Source organism: Pleurodeles waltl, chromosome 5 (genome assembly GCF_031143425.1).
Source record: "Pleurodeles waltl isolate 20211129_DDA chromosome 5, aPleWal1.hap1.20221129, whole genome shotgun sequence".
NCBI lineage: Eukaryota > Metazoa > Chordata > Amphibia > Caudata > Salamandridae > Pleurodeles > Pleurodeles waltl.
The window spans coordinates 1,774,165,579-1,774,183,529 of NC_090444.1; the positions used below are offsets into that span (position 1 = coordinate 1,774,165,579).

Below are 17,951 nucleotides of genomic sequence, written 5' to 3' on the forward strand. Positions count from 1 at the left end.
ACGAGGGAAAAGCAAGGAGAAGGCACACAAAAAAATAGGGAGAAAAGCAAGGAGTAAGCAGTGAAAACAAGGGAAAACCAAGGAGAAAGCACACAGAAAACGAAGGAAAAGCAAGAAGAAAGCTCACAAAAAGGAGGAAAAAAGCAAGGAGAAAGCAGTGAAAAAAGAGGGAAAAGCAAGGAGACAGTACACAAAAATGGGTAAAAATCAAGGAAAAAGCAGTGAAACAAGGGAAAAGCAATGACAAGGTACACAAAAAACTGGGACAAAAGCAAGGCGAAAGCAGTGAGAACAAGGGAAAAGCAAAGAAAAGGCACTCAAAGAAAGGGGGGAAAAGGAAGAAGAAAACAGGAACAAGAGCAATGCAGCAGCACAGGGAGAGCTGGGCCTGGGACCATTCAGTCTAATACGCCTGTGTAAATCAATGATAACTAGAGATCCGAGGCAGTCTCCACTTCACTCTTGTTGCCTAAACACTTACTGCTCTCTGTGAGTGAGAGAAAGTGAGTTGCATGTTGAGGGAGGATGTGAGAGCCCTTCTCAAGCAATAGCCACAATCCTTGTCAGCGTGAACCACAAAAGTCACACATTTAATATGTGCTTAATCCTCTGGCAGCCTGGTACAAAAGCAGTCAGGCGTAACTTAGAGGCACTATGTAAAGTATTTATGCAGCACACAAACAGTAATAAAGTGAAAACACAACACAAAAAAACTCACATTAAGTTAGAAACACAGAGTAAAATGTAATTAATGATTTGATGCCAAAACAACAAAATTCAATCAGTAGAACCGGAGATATGACATTTCAAAGGTTCAGGTAAGTATAACGCATAAAAGCACAAAGCGTCACTGGCGGAAATCTGGTCATGCTAGACTGGGAAAAAGTTGCAAGTTCAGGCCACCTGTGATGCAGCATGGACTGGATAGAGGGACCAGGCTTGTCTGGACAAAATTCCAACCAGTAGAACAGGAGATATGCATTTTCAAAAGTTAAAGTATGAATAGTGCCTAAAAGCACAAAGCGCCACTGGCAGTCATCTAGTCGAGCTAAACTCAGGGAAAGTCACAAGTTCAGGCCAACCATGATGGAAAGTGGGCTGGATTCAGGGACCAGGCCTGTCTCACTGAAAAGGTTTGTTGCACAATGTTCAGTTCACAGCGGAGGAAGCTGCGTGGCCAGCGGCATGGATGATCACTGCTGTAGCTTCATGTTGACGATCACAGTAGGTTGTCATCACTGTTGTGCAAAGTGCAGATCTTGTGCTGGTAGTCGTTGATGTTGGTCACATTAGCGCAAAGAAGTGGGTCCAGTGGAACTTCGTTGTGGCGGTCATTGCGGACAGTAAGATATCAGCAAGAACTAGCTAATTCACATTTGGGAAGAGCCCAAAACTTCAGTATTTCCATTCTACTTCTTCATAGGAGTACACTCTAATGCTAACCAAGAGCTCAGAACCTGGTGAGATGCCTCATGGGGATCAGGGACTCACTCCAGCAGAGGCTAGCTGGGCACAAGTAGGTCCAGTTACAGGTCAAGGCAACTCCAGTTTCACTAGGTCAGCTGGGCATTTACAGGGAGGCCGCTGGAGCTCGTTGTGCCCCTGTAGCTCAGAACAGGAGGTCAGCCAGCTGGGATAAAGGGAGCAGGTCCAGTCGCCCTCTCAGACAGCTAGGCAGGTCTCCAGCAGCAGGGCAGTCCTCCTTCTGTGGTATCCACAGGTCCAGGAGTGTGCTGAAGAGTGGGTTTTCTGGGTCCAATACTCATGCCTGGGCCAGCTTTGAAGTGGGAGAAACCTCTAGACTTTCCCCACATCCGGTTCTAGAATTTCCTTCCTCCCTGCCCTGGTCTCAGGATGTCTAGAGTCACAAAAGGCTTGTGTAACCTTCTTCAAAGGTGTGAGGAGCTTCTTTGAAATGTAAGTGAGGCTGTCCATAGCTCCGCCCCTCTCATCCTGTCAGGAAGGGCCATTCTACCAACACCCTGTCCCCCTTTTGTGTCACTTTCTGGGAGGAATACACAAAGGCCAACTGCCAATTACACCTAGTCATGTGACCCAGTAAACAGGCTGCAGGTACCAAATGGTTAGGACAAGAAAATGCCAACTTTCTAAAAGTGACTTCAAATCCGACTTTGGGCCTGATTTAGAGTTTGGCGGACATGTTACTCCATAACAAATGTGACGGATATCCTGTTCACCCTATTACGTTTCCCATAGGATATAACAGGATTGTAATATGGCAGATGGGATATCCATCACATTTATGACAGAGTAACCCCATCTGTCAAACTCTAAATCAGGCCCTTTATCATTAGAGAGAGTTTTAAATTAAAATTCCTTAGACACCGAACCTGACATTTCTACCTGTTCCGAATCAAAAGTAATCACTTAAAAAATGTAGTAAGGTAACCCATTGTCCTCTTATTGGAGAGGTAGGCCTCATAGTAGTGAAAACGAATTTGTGAGGTTTTCACTACCAGGACATGTGAAATAGAAAAGTACATTTCCAACGTTTTAATTACAATGCACCACATACTATAGGCAGTTTTGGGCCTACCCTAGGGGTGACCAATGTATTAAAAAGGGAGCCTTAGACTTGTAAAGTCGAATTGGCAGTTTAAGACTGCAACAGGCTATAATGGTAGGCCTGAGACATGTTTTAAAGGGCTACTTAAGTGGGTGGAATGCCCACTTGGAGCATTTATTTCAAAGGCCCTGGGTACACGTGGTACCACTTTACTAGGTACTTCTAAATAAAATAAATGTGCCAATTGTGTGTAAGCCAATTGTACCACATTTAAAGGCGAGAGCACAAACACTATAGCACTGGTTAGCAGTAATACAAGAACGCAGAGTCCTAATGCCAACGAAAACAAAATTCAGCAAACATGAAGGGTGAATGCAAGAAGTTTGGGGGTGACCCTGCAGAGAGGGCCAAGTCCAACAGTGAGTCATAGGCAGGGCCACTGGATTATGAGGCTGGGGAGGACAAAATTATGCTGCAGGGTCTACTAAATTATATAGCAAGAAAAGGCAAATATGTGGCATAATGTGGCACATTTTGTGATAGTATTATCTTATTATTTTGTTATTTTGACATTTTAATATTAGCTAGACAAATGTTTCCTGTCAGAAGAACCAGTATGACACCCAAATACAGCAATTAACAAAGGAAAGGGGACCAGTCAACCTCTGTGAAAGACTTTCCACTGTGCAGCAACACGTTTGCTTGGTTTTTAGTAACTTTTGGACAGTTTGAGCTACAAACTAAATTTTGTTTTGTTAAAAACTGCAGATTATGAAACAATAAAGGACTAAGGGGGTCATTCTGACCCTGGCGGTAAAATCCGCCAGGGCCAACGACCGCGGGAGCACCGCCAACAGGCTGGCGGTGCTCCCATGGGCATTCTGACCGCGGCGGTACAGCCGCTGTCAGAAACGGAAAACCGGCGGTGTACCGCCGGTTTCCCGCTGCCCTGGGGAATCCTCCATCTGCGCCGCCATGGGGATTCCGACCCCCTTACCGCCATCCTGTTCCTGGCGGTTTTGGCCGCCAGGAACAGGATGGCGGTAAGGGGTGTCGTGGGGCCCCTGGGAGCCCCTGCAGTGCCCATGCCAATGGCATGGGCACTGCAGGGGCCCCCGTAACAGGGCCCCACTGAGAATTTCAGTGTCTGCATAGCAGACACTGAAATTTGCGATGGGTGCAACTGCACCCGTCGCACCCTTTCCACTCCGCCGGCTCCATTCGGAGTCAGCATCCTCGTGGAAAGGGGTTTCCCGCTGGAAACTCAGAATAACCGCGGCGGTCTTCTGGTGGCTCCCGCCGGCACCGCGGTTACCGCGGCCGGCGGGAGTCAGAATGACCCCCTAAGTAGCAAATGCAGTTAATCCATAATTATGAAGAAAACGCGACGGCTGCACAGTCACATAATTCCAGTTACCCTGATCATAGGTTTGCTTATGGATGGTATAAGTGAAGTGATGAGCACAAGGAGAGATGACTAAGGTAATGCAGGAGCTGTACAGTAATACATTTACTAATTATTGATGTTTGGTATGAATGTACTTATATTACCTCCAGGATAAGCCTCTGTACTGAGTGAGAACATCCAATACGTTGTTTGGTTTGGAACCAATCCCATTCCCAGCCTGAAAAAAATGAAGAACACATTCACCATTACTAGTTTAATAGTGCTGAAAAAAGGATAAAGTTTACTAGTTCAAAGTATGCTTTTTCATTTTGAATTATTAAAATATATATTAAGATAGTATTTTAATTCTAGCTTGTGCATCAAGATGCTCGTTGTGAGAAATTGTGATGTTGGTTGGAGGAGGGGGTGTGAGCCCTTCTCAAGCAACTGCCACAATCCCTATCCTATTGGAGGGGTAGGCCTCACAGTAGTGAAAAACGAATTTGGGAGTTTTTCACTACCAGGACATGTAAAACGTAAAAGTACATGCCCAAAGTTGTAATTACAATGCACCTTGCCCTGGGGGCTGAATAGGGCACGCCTTATGGCTAGAAGCAATAAAAAGGGAGTCTAAGGCTTGGCAAGGGGGCTATTTTGCCAAGTCGAATTGGAAGGTTAAAACTGCCAACAGGCTACAATGCAGGCCTTGGACATGTTTAAAAGTGCTACTTACGTGGGTGACACAATATGTGCAGCAGGCCCACTATTAGCATTTAATTTACTGGCCCTGGATATAGGTATTCCACTTTACCAGGAATATATATGTAATTTAAATATGCCACTCAAGTGAAAGCCAATTTTACCATGTTTTAGGGTGTGAACACAAGCATTTTAGCACTGATTAGCGGTGGTAAAGTACACCGAGTCCTAAGCCCAACAAAAACAATTTCTGAAAAACAGAAGCGGTGAAGGCAAAAGGATTGGTGGTGGCACTGCAGAGGGGGCCAAGTACAACATTTGTTCAACAACATTTTCTTTGGTGGGTCTTGAATATCTTTCAAACATTTTTCTGTTTCTATAATATTGGAGGGCAGAAAATGTTCATTCAATCGATGATTTATTGTTATTAATGCTACAGAGTTAGAGTCACAAAGCCTGTTAAAATTGTAAATCTTCTGCTGCATGAGCACTTCTGCACTTGGAGTAGATTTTTAAACCATTTTGAATTCACAAAGAATACGAGATATACTGTTGGAAATCTATACCAGAAGTAGATTTCTAATACGAATTTGCAAAATGTATTCATCTGAAAATTCTATTCGGTAGAAAATATTTTACATGTGGCTCGATTCAAAAAGCCATTTGCAACTGTAAGGCCAGCTTGCTTGTGCAAATAGCCTGATTTACAAGGGCAGGGAAATGACAAAAGTTTAATTCTCAGTCTTAAACCAATGCAAAATATCCCTCTTGTATAGGGTGGTATTATGCATGAGTATAACCTACTCCTGGGGGGGAGGGGGGAGCAGGCATTTCAGGGAGTGGATCACCTGGCTGTTCGAGCAGTAGCAGCACCCTGCCCGCCTCCCCACCTCCTCCCCAGCGCCGTGAAACCCTCGCGGATGAGTAGTGCGCTTTACAAATTCCTGATTGATTGATTGATTGGCAAGATTGGAAACACTGTGTGAGTACTGTTTCTTCACCAACTTGTTAACAAGCCATTCCCATCATGGAAATGGTCAGAGATTTACCCAAAATTGGTGCTGGAGAGGCTTTTCTTCATGCGTAAAAATACTGGGAACATGGAGTGAAAAAAAGGATAAATATTCCAGATGAACTCATGTGAAGGGCTATTTGTACATGCAATCGTACACAACTTCCAATATCACATGTGGAGAACGTTTTGCATGTTCTTAAACAAGAGTTCTTCAAACTCTCTCTGGAAACATGCAACTGACACAGATTTCCAATACTCTGAAACCTTTGTCATTGCATGAAATTCATAACTCTGCACTCAAAGGAGGAAGTGCAGATTTATAAGTGCCCGATTACTTTGTTTTGTTTCTCCACATGGAAAATATTTTTTCCTGGGAAGAAAAAATTCCCTTTGCTGAGCATCTATTAAAATTGGGTAATTCCCACTCCTTGGCCACTTTTTGTTTTTAATTTAATGTCACTCATTCCACCTAAACCACCCGCAGGTTTTATCTATTAACTAAGGGATGTTCACTGAAATGTGCAGTGGTTGACTCCGGTGCGGCTGCGATGCACAGACCCCCTTCTTTTATGCATGTAGAACACCCACCACACTGGCAGATTTCCTTTAGTCATAAATGCAATGTACGAGGAGAAGAAAAAGATGTGAAATTTGTTTTTTCAAGTTGATGTTTATACATAAACCAGCAAAACATAAGGACACAAAAACCTTTATGGACTGCTCCCAAAGTACCCTGGTTAAACTGGTGGACCTTAGAAAGTTAGGGGTAAAATTGAATACGTTAAACAGGGGCATAGCTGGCCTTAAATGTCCCATTTAGACAATCCTAGGTGGCTTAAAGTGATCTCATCACAGCACTCATGTGTTACCATGACAAACAGCGGGGTGGCGCTGTGAATCCACAGGCCCTTAGAAAAGAGTCTTGCACCAGTAAGTAACTGACTGGAGTCTGTGCAAGTAGGCCTGTGGACATCATTGCTATCTCAGAACAGGGATTACAGAATGTGCAGCCATGTTGTTCCCCATCTGTACATGAAGAGAGCATTGTAGGCCACATGGCACGTCCACCAATGACAAAAGTGGTGTAACTCTGGTCATGAGTTCGAATCTTGGTAACGCACTTAGATTTCCATCCCTCGGAGTCGGGTAACATGAGTACCATAAGCTAGATAATTGTAACACCTGTTATTTACAGTACTGGGAGACATCAAAAATGCAGCAAAACTCTGTAAAAAAATAGTTTTTTTGGTACAGTGGTGTGGCCGGGTAATAATGCAGAAGGAAAAAAACAAGGGCCTGAATCAGAAACTGCCTAGGAAAATAAAAAATAAAATGCACTTGTTCTGATGTATGGAGTGTATTTCTACATTTTTAGCAATTTACAAGTATTTCCAGGATCCTGTGATTCATGAAATTCCTAAAAGTGCTCATGCTTTTTATTTCTGCATAAGCAAAGAAGTGCACGTTTTTGCACGTGGAAATCTGATGCAAAAGTACTTATGCATATTAAACAGATCGCTGATATTCTCATGAATTTTTGAAGTCATTCCTCCCAATACAGACCCCACAAATGTATTTATTTCTGCCTTTGACACCAGTAAAGTTAGAAAGCAGGTTCAAAGCCACCTTCTCATTATTCGTAGACTTGCAATACAAACTGCAGAAGTACATTTGCTAACATTATAAAAATCTACCTTACTGGCACAATTTCTGTGTGAGTGAATCTCTTCTGCAGGACAAAAACCCACCCTTCCACTTCATGTGAATCAAGAATTCACTTTTGCATTTAGCTGTGTAAAATCTGTGGCTCCTGTACATTCCAACAAAGTAGCATCTGAAAACCAAGTAGCAACCCCTCAAGGAATCTTTTGATGCAACCATAACCTTTCTTTTGAACTGTGCTTGGTTTTAATTACACCAAACACACCACAGCAAGTAACAAACAGCCAACCACCCTATGCTCACTTGTCACATTAACAGAACCTCAAGTCAATAATTCTACCAATATCTTTAATTTTCTTGTGTGCAAATAGGGAAGGTTTTCTTACGGTCAATGAATCTCCCACTGCTGCAATAACTTTCACATCAGCAGGCCTCAATGCATGAACTGCAATAAAAAACAGACACAAATAAGCTATTCAGGTGAGCACACACAGAAAGATCATTTACATGAATGCTGCAAAAATCTGACAGAGTTGTCTAAACCTGATCCAGGGGGTGGGAGGGAGACCAGGCAAGGAGAGATTTTCAGGATATCCACAAGATGCATTTAGCCACAAAGGAGCCTCTTCACAGACGTGTTAGGGAGTATTCCTGTAGTACTCTTTTATGTACTCTGGCATGCCTTTGAAAATTATCTAAAACCATCTGAATGGGAAAAATTGAACTATTCTAAGATTCATATAAGACGATTACAAATAACGAGCATTTGCAATGCAATTGGTCTCGCGTTTGCTCGAGTTAGAGCTATTAGAAATGTAAATTCCTAACTGGACTTTTCTTGCCACATAAATATAAAATGAAAAGTAAACCAGTTGAGATAGGCTAGCCGATTCAAAGTGCCACAGCCGTCGTGAGCATGACCACGAAGGATAGATACAAAATGAAAAAGAAGTTCACTTGCAGTCATACGTATCAGCAAAAGTGCAATTATCCATGTAACAGGGTCAATGACCAAGGCGATAACAAAACTGCCCCAAGGAGGGACAAACGTGAAGCATTTGCCAATGATTACAAAGGATTTTTGAAACGCAAACCCATGAACAAGTTATGATGATGGGCGTTCAGTGGGCGTGGTTAAAAGCCCACAGAGATTACAACACGTCAGAGTGCTTGCACGCTCGACCTAAAAGGACTGTGAATTTTGCACACTCACTAACAGGGACTTGGACGACTCAGAAAGACATGCAAGAATTTTAGATTTGAGGCTATGCATGGTTATTTGAATTGATTCTGTTGCATATGCTGCTAATTCTCCAGCATCTGAGTGTATCTAGATATCTGAAGCTCTCTGAGCATCTGTAACTGTGTCACACCTGCAACTCAACCTGGACTTTGGAGGTCTGTTTGGGCAGCAGATGCTGTTTCTGAGTCTGTTGTGGCTATGCCTGGATCTATAATGACTGTGCCAGTGTACATGATGGCTGTGCCATGGATTTGAGGTTGCAGTTGCACATGAGGATGAACTTTGCCATTTGATGACTGCAATTGATGAATGTGCCCCCAACATACGATTGCTATGTTCCTGACATTTCGATGCTATGCCGACAGCACATCAGGAAGACAACCTTGCTTATTATATTTGAGTGGAAACTAAAATAGACTTTTATCTGTATTTGTAACTGTTTTAGTATTTTATTAATCATACATTTACTGCATTTTTTTATTTCACTAAAGTCAGATTTTGTGACAACATCAGATTCATAAATGGCATCCCAGCACCTCTTCTGAAGTTTAGATTTTGAGACTGCAATGGATGGGGTGGGAAAAGGATGCGTGAGGTCACTTCCTGTGATTAACTAACATGAGGTCACTTCCACAACTCAGGGCTTTTTCAATAAAGTAACTCCCATGCATCTAAGTGAATTTTAAAATAGTCTTTTTAGGTACATTATATCAGAAGGATGGCCTAAACAGAAGACTGCCATCGAACTATGTCACAGTGTGGAATGTGTGAGATGGCTGTCAAGCCAACAAAGCTAGCAGAGAGGTAATTGGGAATAAGCTGACACAGAGCAATAGCTTCTGTTTTGCAGCTTTGTAATGTATATTGAAGTTCAATTATAAAGGTTATTAACTGTGTTGGTATCCAACATCTTCGAGTCAGGGATTGAAGCGGTCCAAGTTACTAGCCTGAGCAACTGGCAAGGTGGTGGGGTTCACAGCTCTTCCCCCTTCCCACAAAGGTCTCCTCCTCCTTCTCTGGTCCCCTCCCCTTTCTGCTCTAGCACCTCCTCCACCTCCTCCTCCCCTTGCGTCCCTTGTCTACTCTCCTCCCCTCCCCGTTCACACTCTTCATCCCTCTTCACTCTCCCCCACTCTGCAGAATGTCCTTTGACAACATTGCTTAAAAAGTACGTTATAACAGTACAACATTCATGCAAAACTTTTTTAATTGGAAAACTTGGAAAATGGGTTTTACATGACTTCTGCTTGTAGCAATCAGTACTGATGATGTTAATGCAAGTCCTAGAGGGGGTTATCATTGAGGTAATTAACCTACACCATTCATATAGGCCCTGGCCTTTGAATCAGGATGCACAGCATGGATGATATGCAATTATTTAATGACAATACCTTCCAGAATGTTCATTAACGCCATATTAATGCACAGAAGACTTTTATAGTTATAGAATGTGGAGTGCCACAATATTGTCCTGTCATAATATCGTGTACAGAATATCGACTACCACAAAACTGTTATGGTAAGTATAATATATAGTTAAGTATAGATCTATTTGCTATTCTTAACTTCACGCCTGCAGGCCATGAAGCTATATATAAGTTAAAGGCACAGGAAGCAGAGGCATGAGAATGGGGGCACACCAACATCACCAGAAATATAACCCGAAATAAACAGCTAAATAGTACCAGAGGTCGGGGTTGTGTTGGACGGTGCCCTGTCCGTGCACAGTAGCTGGCTTCCATGGACCTGCAAGACAGGAGAACAGTGCGTCAGCTAGACATAGAGGAAGGAAGCCTGAATGTTGCTCTATCAGAACCCAATAACATCATTGTGGGCCTCTGGGTCATCACACATTATTCACAATATAGGAAAAACCTACAAATCCCACTTGACGGACTTGGTCATCTCTCTGATCATCTGGCCTGAGCTTGCATGTACTCAACTATTTTTCTGATGCCATTCTCAGCATCACAGAGAACAATCAGGCACGGTCTACCCAGCATCCATCACAATACTTTGAGTGAGGTGGGCTTTGTATTGTGTACATTGCTCTTTTTATGTATTCTAAGGCATCACAGATTAGTAATGCCTTGCTGTTCGAATATGCAGTTTTTGCTTGCTGCAAACATATTACTGTATTTTCTATTTTTATGTTTTTTTTAAATTGAGAGACCATACAATATGTTTCATGAAAAAACAATAATCAACATAGGTACAGTAAAAAGAAATCCTGATTCAGCCAGTTTTCCGTGAAGTCCCCCTCTCTGGCTTCCATAAAACCTATTTTGGATGACATCCGGGCTCCTAAGCCTTATATGGAAGAACGAAATCCAAAACTTCAAAGTTTGGATGACAAAGGATCTTCAATGGACAATAGAGATACAGAAGTTGTAGTGCGGATAGCTGGAGGCTTGCAGGATGCAACTCAACACATTTGAAGTATTCAAGATGAAGTAGCACAGCTTAAAAAACAAACCAAAGACCATGAAAACTGAATTTGCAGAAATAACCTTCCCATTTATGTCTTAGTGGAGGGTTTGGAAGGCACCGATCCCATCACTTTCTTTCGTTCATTTCTGCCCAAACGTCTTCATATGCCTGAAAATACTTCTCTAAACATATAACAAGCTCACCAACTGGGCCATAGGAATGTAAATGATCATCTTCTCAAAGACCTAGGTGTGTTACCTTCTTTTTCAGAATATACTAATCTACTAAATGTCATCAGAACGGCTAGAAGTAAGGGTTGTGTTCCCTGGTCTGGAAGTCATATGTATTTCTCTCAAGATCTCATTAAAGCTACTTCAGACAGATGGAAAAGATTATTGCTGATGCACCCTGCTCTCCGTGATTTAATGCTAGATTCAGCCTCTTTCACCCATGTGTTTTTTAGGGTAACCTATAATAACAAGGCTATGATGTATGACAATCCGGATCTCTTGCAACACTTCTTGGACACTTGTAAAGAGGAACATATGGTTAAGTCGAGAATGTTCCCCCATTTGAACTCTTTCGCTTTGATCATTTTACTGCAATATTATTTTTTTCTTGTGTATCACTCTGTGTACTAGCCAATTGTTCGTTATATGCCTTTGATTCTACACTCAAACGTAGGCCTTTATAGATAATATTTATCCCTTTTTATCCTCCCGCTAGGAATATTCTTGTTGTGCTAATATCTCAGCTTTTCCTTCTGTGGGTCTGTTTTTCTCTGCTTATTGTCCTGACCATTGCAAGTTGTCTTCTTCCTGTAGCTCCATCTCTCCTGGCTTTTTGTGTATTGTTTTGTATCTTTTGCATGTTATATTGTTTTTGTTTCTTTCATGTCTTACTATTCTATCCACTTCTCTTTGTTTCTTTACTGTATTTCTATCCTTTTTTCACTTTCTTGATACTGATATATTTCACTGTACACCTTTCTTGTAGGATTTATTCTGGTTACACTTTACTCCTAGCTCGATTTTATTTATTATGTGTATGTAGAACATAATTACTGTGCATTTTTGTCATGCTTCTTCAATGTCTTTACGGATAATTTCATAGAATGTTAGGCAGTTAAATTCTTCTAATACATGACAAAGGGTTCTATTTCATTTTGCAAAATTAGCCGCTGATGTGGCCTCACTCCAAGAGACTCATATCACCACATCAGCGGTGCAAAAACACGTAATTGGGTGGGTCTTGTAGTTTCTTCTCTGGGATCTGGGAAAAAAGAATAGAGTAATTATTCTATGTAAAAGATCCCTTGACATTAAATTGCCTTCTCAAGATTTTAATGAGCAGGGAGAATGGCTTCTTGTCGAATTAGTCATAAATAACATCCCTATTATAATGTTTAATGTGTATGCTCCTCAAAACCTGATTTTGGCCTGGTATCTCACAAAAATTAATTTCCATTTTGGATGATAATTTAATATGTTACAGAGATTGCAACCTCATTATGGACCCATTTACTGATCACAATTCTAAGATTAATTTTGTTCCCTCCCTCAGACATGAACGGTTTACCTCAAGTATAAAACAACATTCTCTAGTGGATGCATGTGAGCTCTGCAACCCTTCACCTTTTTTCCTCTGTACACACTTTTCAACCCAGAACTGATCATTTATTTCTCTCTAAACCATTATCTCAACAACTATTAAATTCTGATATTGTCTTATACTAATCCTAGATCAAGCTCCTGTTACTGTTGGTTTAGATTTGCTGCCTGCCTCTAAAAATCTTCGGACATGGTGTTTTAATAATTCACTCTTAATTGATAATATATTCACTCAACATTTTGGAGATTTTGTAAAGGGTTTTTTTGGGCTAATGATACATCTGATATATTGGCAAAAGATTCTTTGGGATTCATTCAGATTGACAGGTCAGGATAATATTCTTTCATATATCTCTAAGAAAAGAAAAATGAATAATCAGTAATCCTCTAAGATTCTGAATAATATTACAAATTTTAACTTTTATATTATACTACTAACTCGACCACTTGTCTCAGTGATTTAATCACAGCTAAATTTCAATTTAATATTCTCTCTGCAGAAGATGTTGCTTCCTACTTATTACGATCTAGTGCTAGATATTATAGGGGCAAAATAAGGCAGGTAAAGCCTTAGCCGCACATGTAAAAGTTAAAAAGGAATGTGTCAAAATTAGACACAATTTCTAAATACTGATAATAGCACCCTTTTACCACACTGCCTGGTTTCGGGTCACGACCAGTGGCCGACAGCAGGAAGGGGGTTAAAAAATCCTCAGGTGCATCGCTTTTTTTACAAAAAAACCCCGGGAGACATGAAAGATCTTATTACGTCACTGTTTTATTTTCCCCATTGGAGCAGGAAGCAGCCAGGGAAAACGGCCACAAACGGCCTTCTTGATGTTCGGGAAGGCCTCATTTGAAAGGGGAGACTCTCCTCTTTCAAACAAGGCCTTCCTGAACAGGTGTCCTGGCCCCCAGGACCAGGAAACCCCACTAGACACCAGGGATTTCACAAGGTCCTTATCTCCAAAGATAGTGCTCACAGGACCTGGATCTTCCATAGGAAAGTCCAGTTCCTCTGGGAACATTGAGGGCAGAGCAGAGAGTAGAGAGCAGAAATGGGCTTACCACCCATTAATGGTGGCAGCAACTTAAATAGGGCCAAAGAACATTCTGATGTCCTACAAATCCCCAAAGGAATTGTCTCTAACTATGAAGAAGGTGATGACATCACCAAGTGGTTCACAGCTTTTGAGAGAGCTTATGCAACCAGAAAACTAAACAAATCTCATTGGGGAGCTCTCCTTTGGGAACTGTTTACTGGTAAGCGTAGGGATAGGCTCCTCACACTCACAGGGGCAGAAGCTGAATCCTATGACCACATGAAGGCTATCCTGATTGAGGGCTTTGGATTCATCACTGAGGAGTATAGAATTAGGTTCAAGGGGGCTCAGAAAACCTCGAGCCAGTCCTTGGTTGATTTTGTAGACTACTAAGTGAAAACACTAGATGGTTGGATAACCGGTAGTGGAGTGCATGACTATGATGGGCTTTATAATTTGTTTATGAAAGAACATCTTTTAAGTAACTGCTTCAATGACAAATTGCATCAGAATCTGGTAGACCCAGGTCCAAATTCTCACCAAGAATTGGGAAAGAAGGCAGACCATTGGGTCAAGACTAGGGTGACTAAAACTTCAACCGGGTTGACCAAATAAAAGCGGGCATATGTTTTTGAATAAAGGTAGGTGTCCCCTGGGGGGCCCAATCGCGCCAGGAGCTAAATAAAAAAAAAAAAGAAAAGAAATTGACAGGGAGTCGCCCGGGAGCAAGGCAACCCCCTGTAGGGGCAATCATTTTTTTAGTTGTTGTATGGTTTCCCTTGGGGCCATTATGGCTCCCAAGGAAACCATACAACTACTAAAAAAATATATAGATCTCTCTCTATATATATATATACTGTATATATATATATATATATATATATATATCTATGTAGATATATCTATCTACTTAGATAGATATATCTATTATGTAGATATATCTATCTAAGTAGATAGATATATCTATATAGCTAGAGATAGATCTATATATATATATATATCACTTTTGTCAATGCATGTGTGGTTTCCCTGGGGAATGCAATCGGCCCCCAGGAAAACCAGACCCACATATAAAAGTGATCTATATATATCTACACATACATGTGTGTGCATATATATATATATATATATATATATATATATATGTATATATTTGCGACCAGTTGTCTTGCAGTTGCAGCTTGCGTCTTCAAAGCAATCCACATACTTCAACAACTCGTTTCAACTGTAGCTTTTTGGCATCAATAAAAAAGTAAGTCTTGTGATTATGTCTCTGCTACAAAAGGATGACTTTTGTCTAGTGGCAGTTTTGGTGCCATAAAAAAGCGCAGAAGGTTTATATGCCTACTGCAAAGAGCAAATCTGTATTTTATCTAAATAGCTGAGTACATTAGTAAAGTCAGCCTTCACCTGCGCTATTATACAAATGAAATGTATGGGCGGGGTGGCGACTATGGAGAGATGAAGGGCACTTTTGCTGGGTGGTAGTGAGGGAATCCAAGGAGGAGGACATGGGAGTGGCAGCACCAATAATGATTGTTGGACTGGGCGCTAGAGGTGCTAAAGACTGTGACGATTGATATATGACAGGTGTTTTTTCAGTGTCTTGAAAGAACGTGCTGATTGAGGGAAGAAGCGAAGGTAAGGTGACCTCTACTGTTGCACTTATCACACACACATCAGCAATTTTGTGACTGTCTACATAGGCTAGTGTTTTAGAGCAACAGTTTAGCCAGTAGCAGAGATGGCATCTCGTTGGAAAACTCCTCTTCCAGTAATTCTGAGGGAGGTGATGAGGACAGTCCTGCTGTCCCTTCGCAAGCACAGTCTGTGCAATGGGACAACAGCGGGTTAGCCCAACCCAGAGAGCAGGTGAATGCGGCAGCAAGCACAGAGAGAGAGTGCTCTCTTGGGAGCTCCCCAATTTAGTTCAGCCCCAAATTCCACCACCCAAATCGTATTGTGGAGACATCAAAATTATCTATCACAAAACAAACTGGTTTTGTAAGGCAGGCACCTGTGTTTTTGGTCCTGGGCTCAGCGGCCATATACGGAAACATACTAAACCCAGACATTTCTGGAAACTAGACATCCGGGGGAGTCCACAGAGGTGTGACTTGTGTGGATTCCCCAAAGTTTTCTTACCCAGAATACCCTGCAAAGCTGAAATGTTGAATAAAGACTCTATTTTTTCTTGCATTTCTGTCACACAAACTACAGGAATATGCTGGAATCCACAAAATTCCTACCACCCAGTGATTCCTCAAAAACACTACCCCACTTGAGTGCCTGTACCTAGTGCCTGCGTCAAGAATGGATCACCCCAGGGTCAACAGTTGCCTCATGTAAGGACCAACATTGACCGTTGTGTGATCTATTCCTGTCGCGGGCACTAGGCCTACCCACACAAGAGAGGTACCATTTGTATCGGGAGACTTGGGGGAATGCTGGGTAGAAAGAAATGTGTGGCTCCTCGCAGATTCCAGAACTTTCTATCACCGAAATGTGCGGAAAAAGTGTTTTTTTTGCCAAATATTGAGGTTTGCATAGGATTCTGGGTAACGGAACCTGGTGAGAGCCCCACAAGTCACCCCAGCTTGGATTTCCCTAGGTGTCTAGTTTTAAAAAATGCGCAGGTTTGGTAGGTTTCCCTAGGGGCCACCTGAGCTAGAGGCCAACATCCACAGCTAGGCACTTTGCAAAAAACAGGTCTGTTTTCTTTGGGAAAATGTGATGTGTCCACGTTGTTTTGGGGCATTTCCTGTTGCCGGCACAAGGTCTACCCACACCATTTTTATCGGGAGACGTGGGGGAACACTGGGTGGAAGGAAATTTGTGGTTCCTCTGAGATTCCAGAACTTTCTGTCACCGAAATGTGAGGAAAACGTGTTTTTTTGTCCAATTTTGAAGTTTGCGAAGGATTCTGGGTAACAGAACCTGGTGAGAGCCCCACAAGTCACCCCATCTTGGATTCCCCTAGGTGTATAGTTTTCAAAAATGCACAGGTTTGGTAGGTTTCCTTGGGTACCGGCTGAGCTAGAGGCCAAAATCCACAGCTAGGCACTTTGCAAAAAACACATCAGATTTCAATGTAAAAATGTGATGTGTCCATGTTGCGTTTCCTGTCGCGAGCATTAGGCCTACCCACACAAGTGAGGTACCATTTTTATCAGTAGACTTGGGGGAACACAGAATAGCAAAACAAGTGTTATTGCCCCTTGTATTTCTCTACATTTTTTCCTTCCAAATGTACGACAGTGTGTAAAAAGACGTCTATTTGAGAAATGGCCTGTAAGTCACATGCTAGTATGGGGACCCCGGAATTCAGAGATGTGCAAATAACCACTGCTTCTCAACACCTTATCTTATGCCCATTTTGGAAATACAAAGGTTTTCTGGATACCTATTTTTCACTCTTTATATTTCAGTAAATGAATTGCTGTATACCCGGTATAGAATGAAAAACCATTGCAAGGTGCAGCTCATTTATTGGCTCTGGGTACCTAGGGATCTTGGTGAACCTCCAACCCCTACATACTCCTGCAACCAAAAGAGTCCAGCAGATGTGTTGGTATATTGCTTTAAAAAATCTGACATTGCAGGAAAAAGTGACAGAGTAAAACGTGGAGAAAAATGGCAGTTTTTTTAGCTCAATTTCAATAATTGTTTATTTCAGCTGTTATTTTCTGTAGGAAAACCTAGTAGGATCTACACAAATGACCCCTTGTTGAATTTAGAATTTCGTCTACATTTCAGAAATGTTTAGCTGTCCAGGATCCAGCATTGGTTTCACACCCATTCCTGTCACTAACTGGAAGGAGTCTGAAAGCACAAAAAATAGTAAAAATGGGGTATGTCTCAGTAAAATGCCAAACTGTGTTGAAAAATGTGGTTTCCCGATTCAATTCTGCCTGTTCCTGAAAGCTGGGAAGATGGTGATTTTAGCACCCTTTGTTGATGCCATTTTCAGGGAAAAAAACACAAGCCTTCTTCGGCAGACCTTTTTTTCCCTTTTTTTGAAAAAAAATCATTTTTTGCTGTATTTTGGCTAATTTCTCGGTCTCCTCCAGGGAGAAACCACAAACTCTGGGTAGCATTAGAATCCCTAGGATGTTGGAAAAAAAGGACTTGTGTGCATAGCTTATGTGGACAAAAAGTTATGAAGGCCTAAATGCAAACTACCCCAAATGGCCAAAGAAGGGCTCAGCACTGGGGATAGGGAAAAGCCCAGCAGCTAAGAGTTTAAAGGATGAAGACAGTTTAGAAGAATTGACAATTATTACCAGCATTTCAATCCTTCTGGAAAAAGATATCCCACTTCTGATTCCATTCAAC

At 41.7% G+C, this 17,951-nt stretch overlaps 1 protein-coding gene across 1 annotated transcript in view; it reads right to left on the bottom strand.

Moving 5' to 3' along the window:
• Nucleotides 1-17,951, bottom strand: part of PLB1 (phospholipase B1) — a 328,328-nt gene that overhangs the window by 163,694 nt on the left and 146,683 nt on the right. Inside the window, exons 25-27 of the mRNA XM_069236215.1 lie at nucleotides 10,219-10,279; nucleotides 7,677-7,735; nucleotides 4,079-4,152 (exon numbers count right to left, since the gene is read on the bottom strand). Of these exons, the coding sequence (XP_069092316.1) occupies nucleotides 4,079-4,152; nucleotides 7,677-7,735; nucleotides 10,219-10,279 (194 nt within the window). The remainder of the gene's footprint in view (nucleotides 1-4,078; nucleotides 4,153-7,676; nucleotides 7,736-10,218; nucleotides 10,280-17,951) is intronic.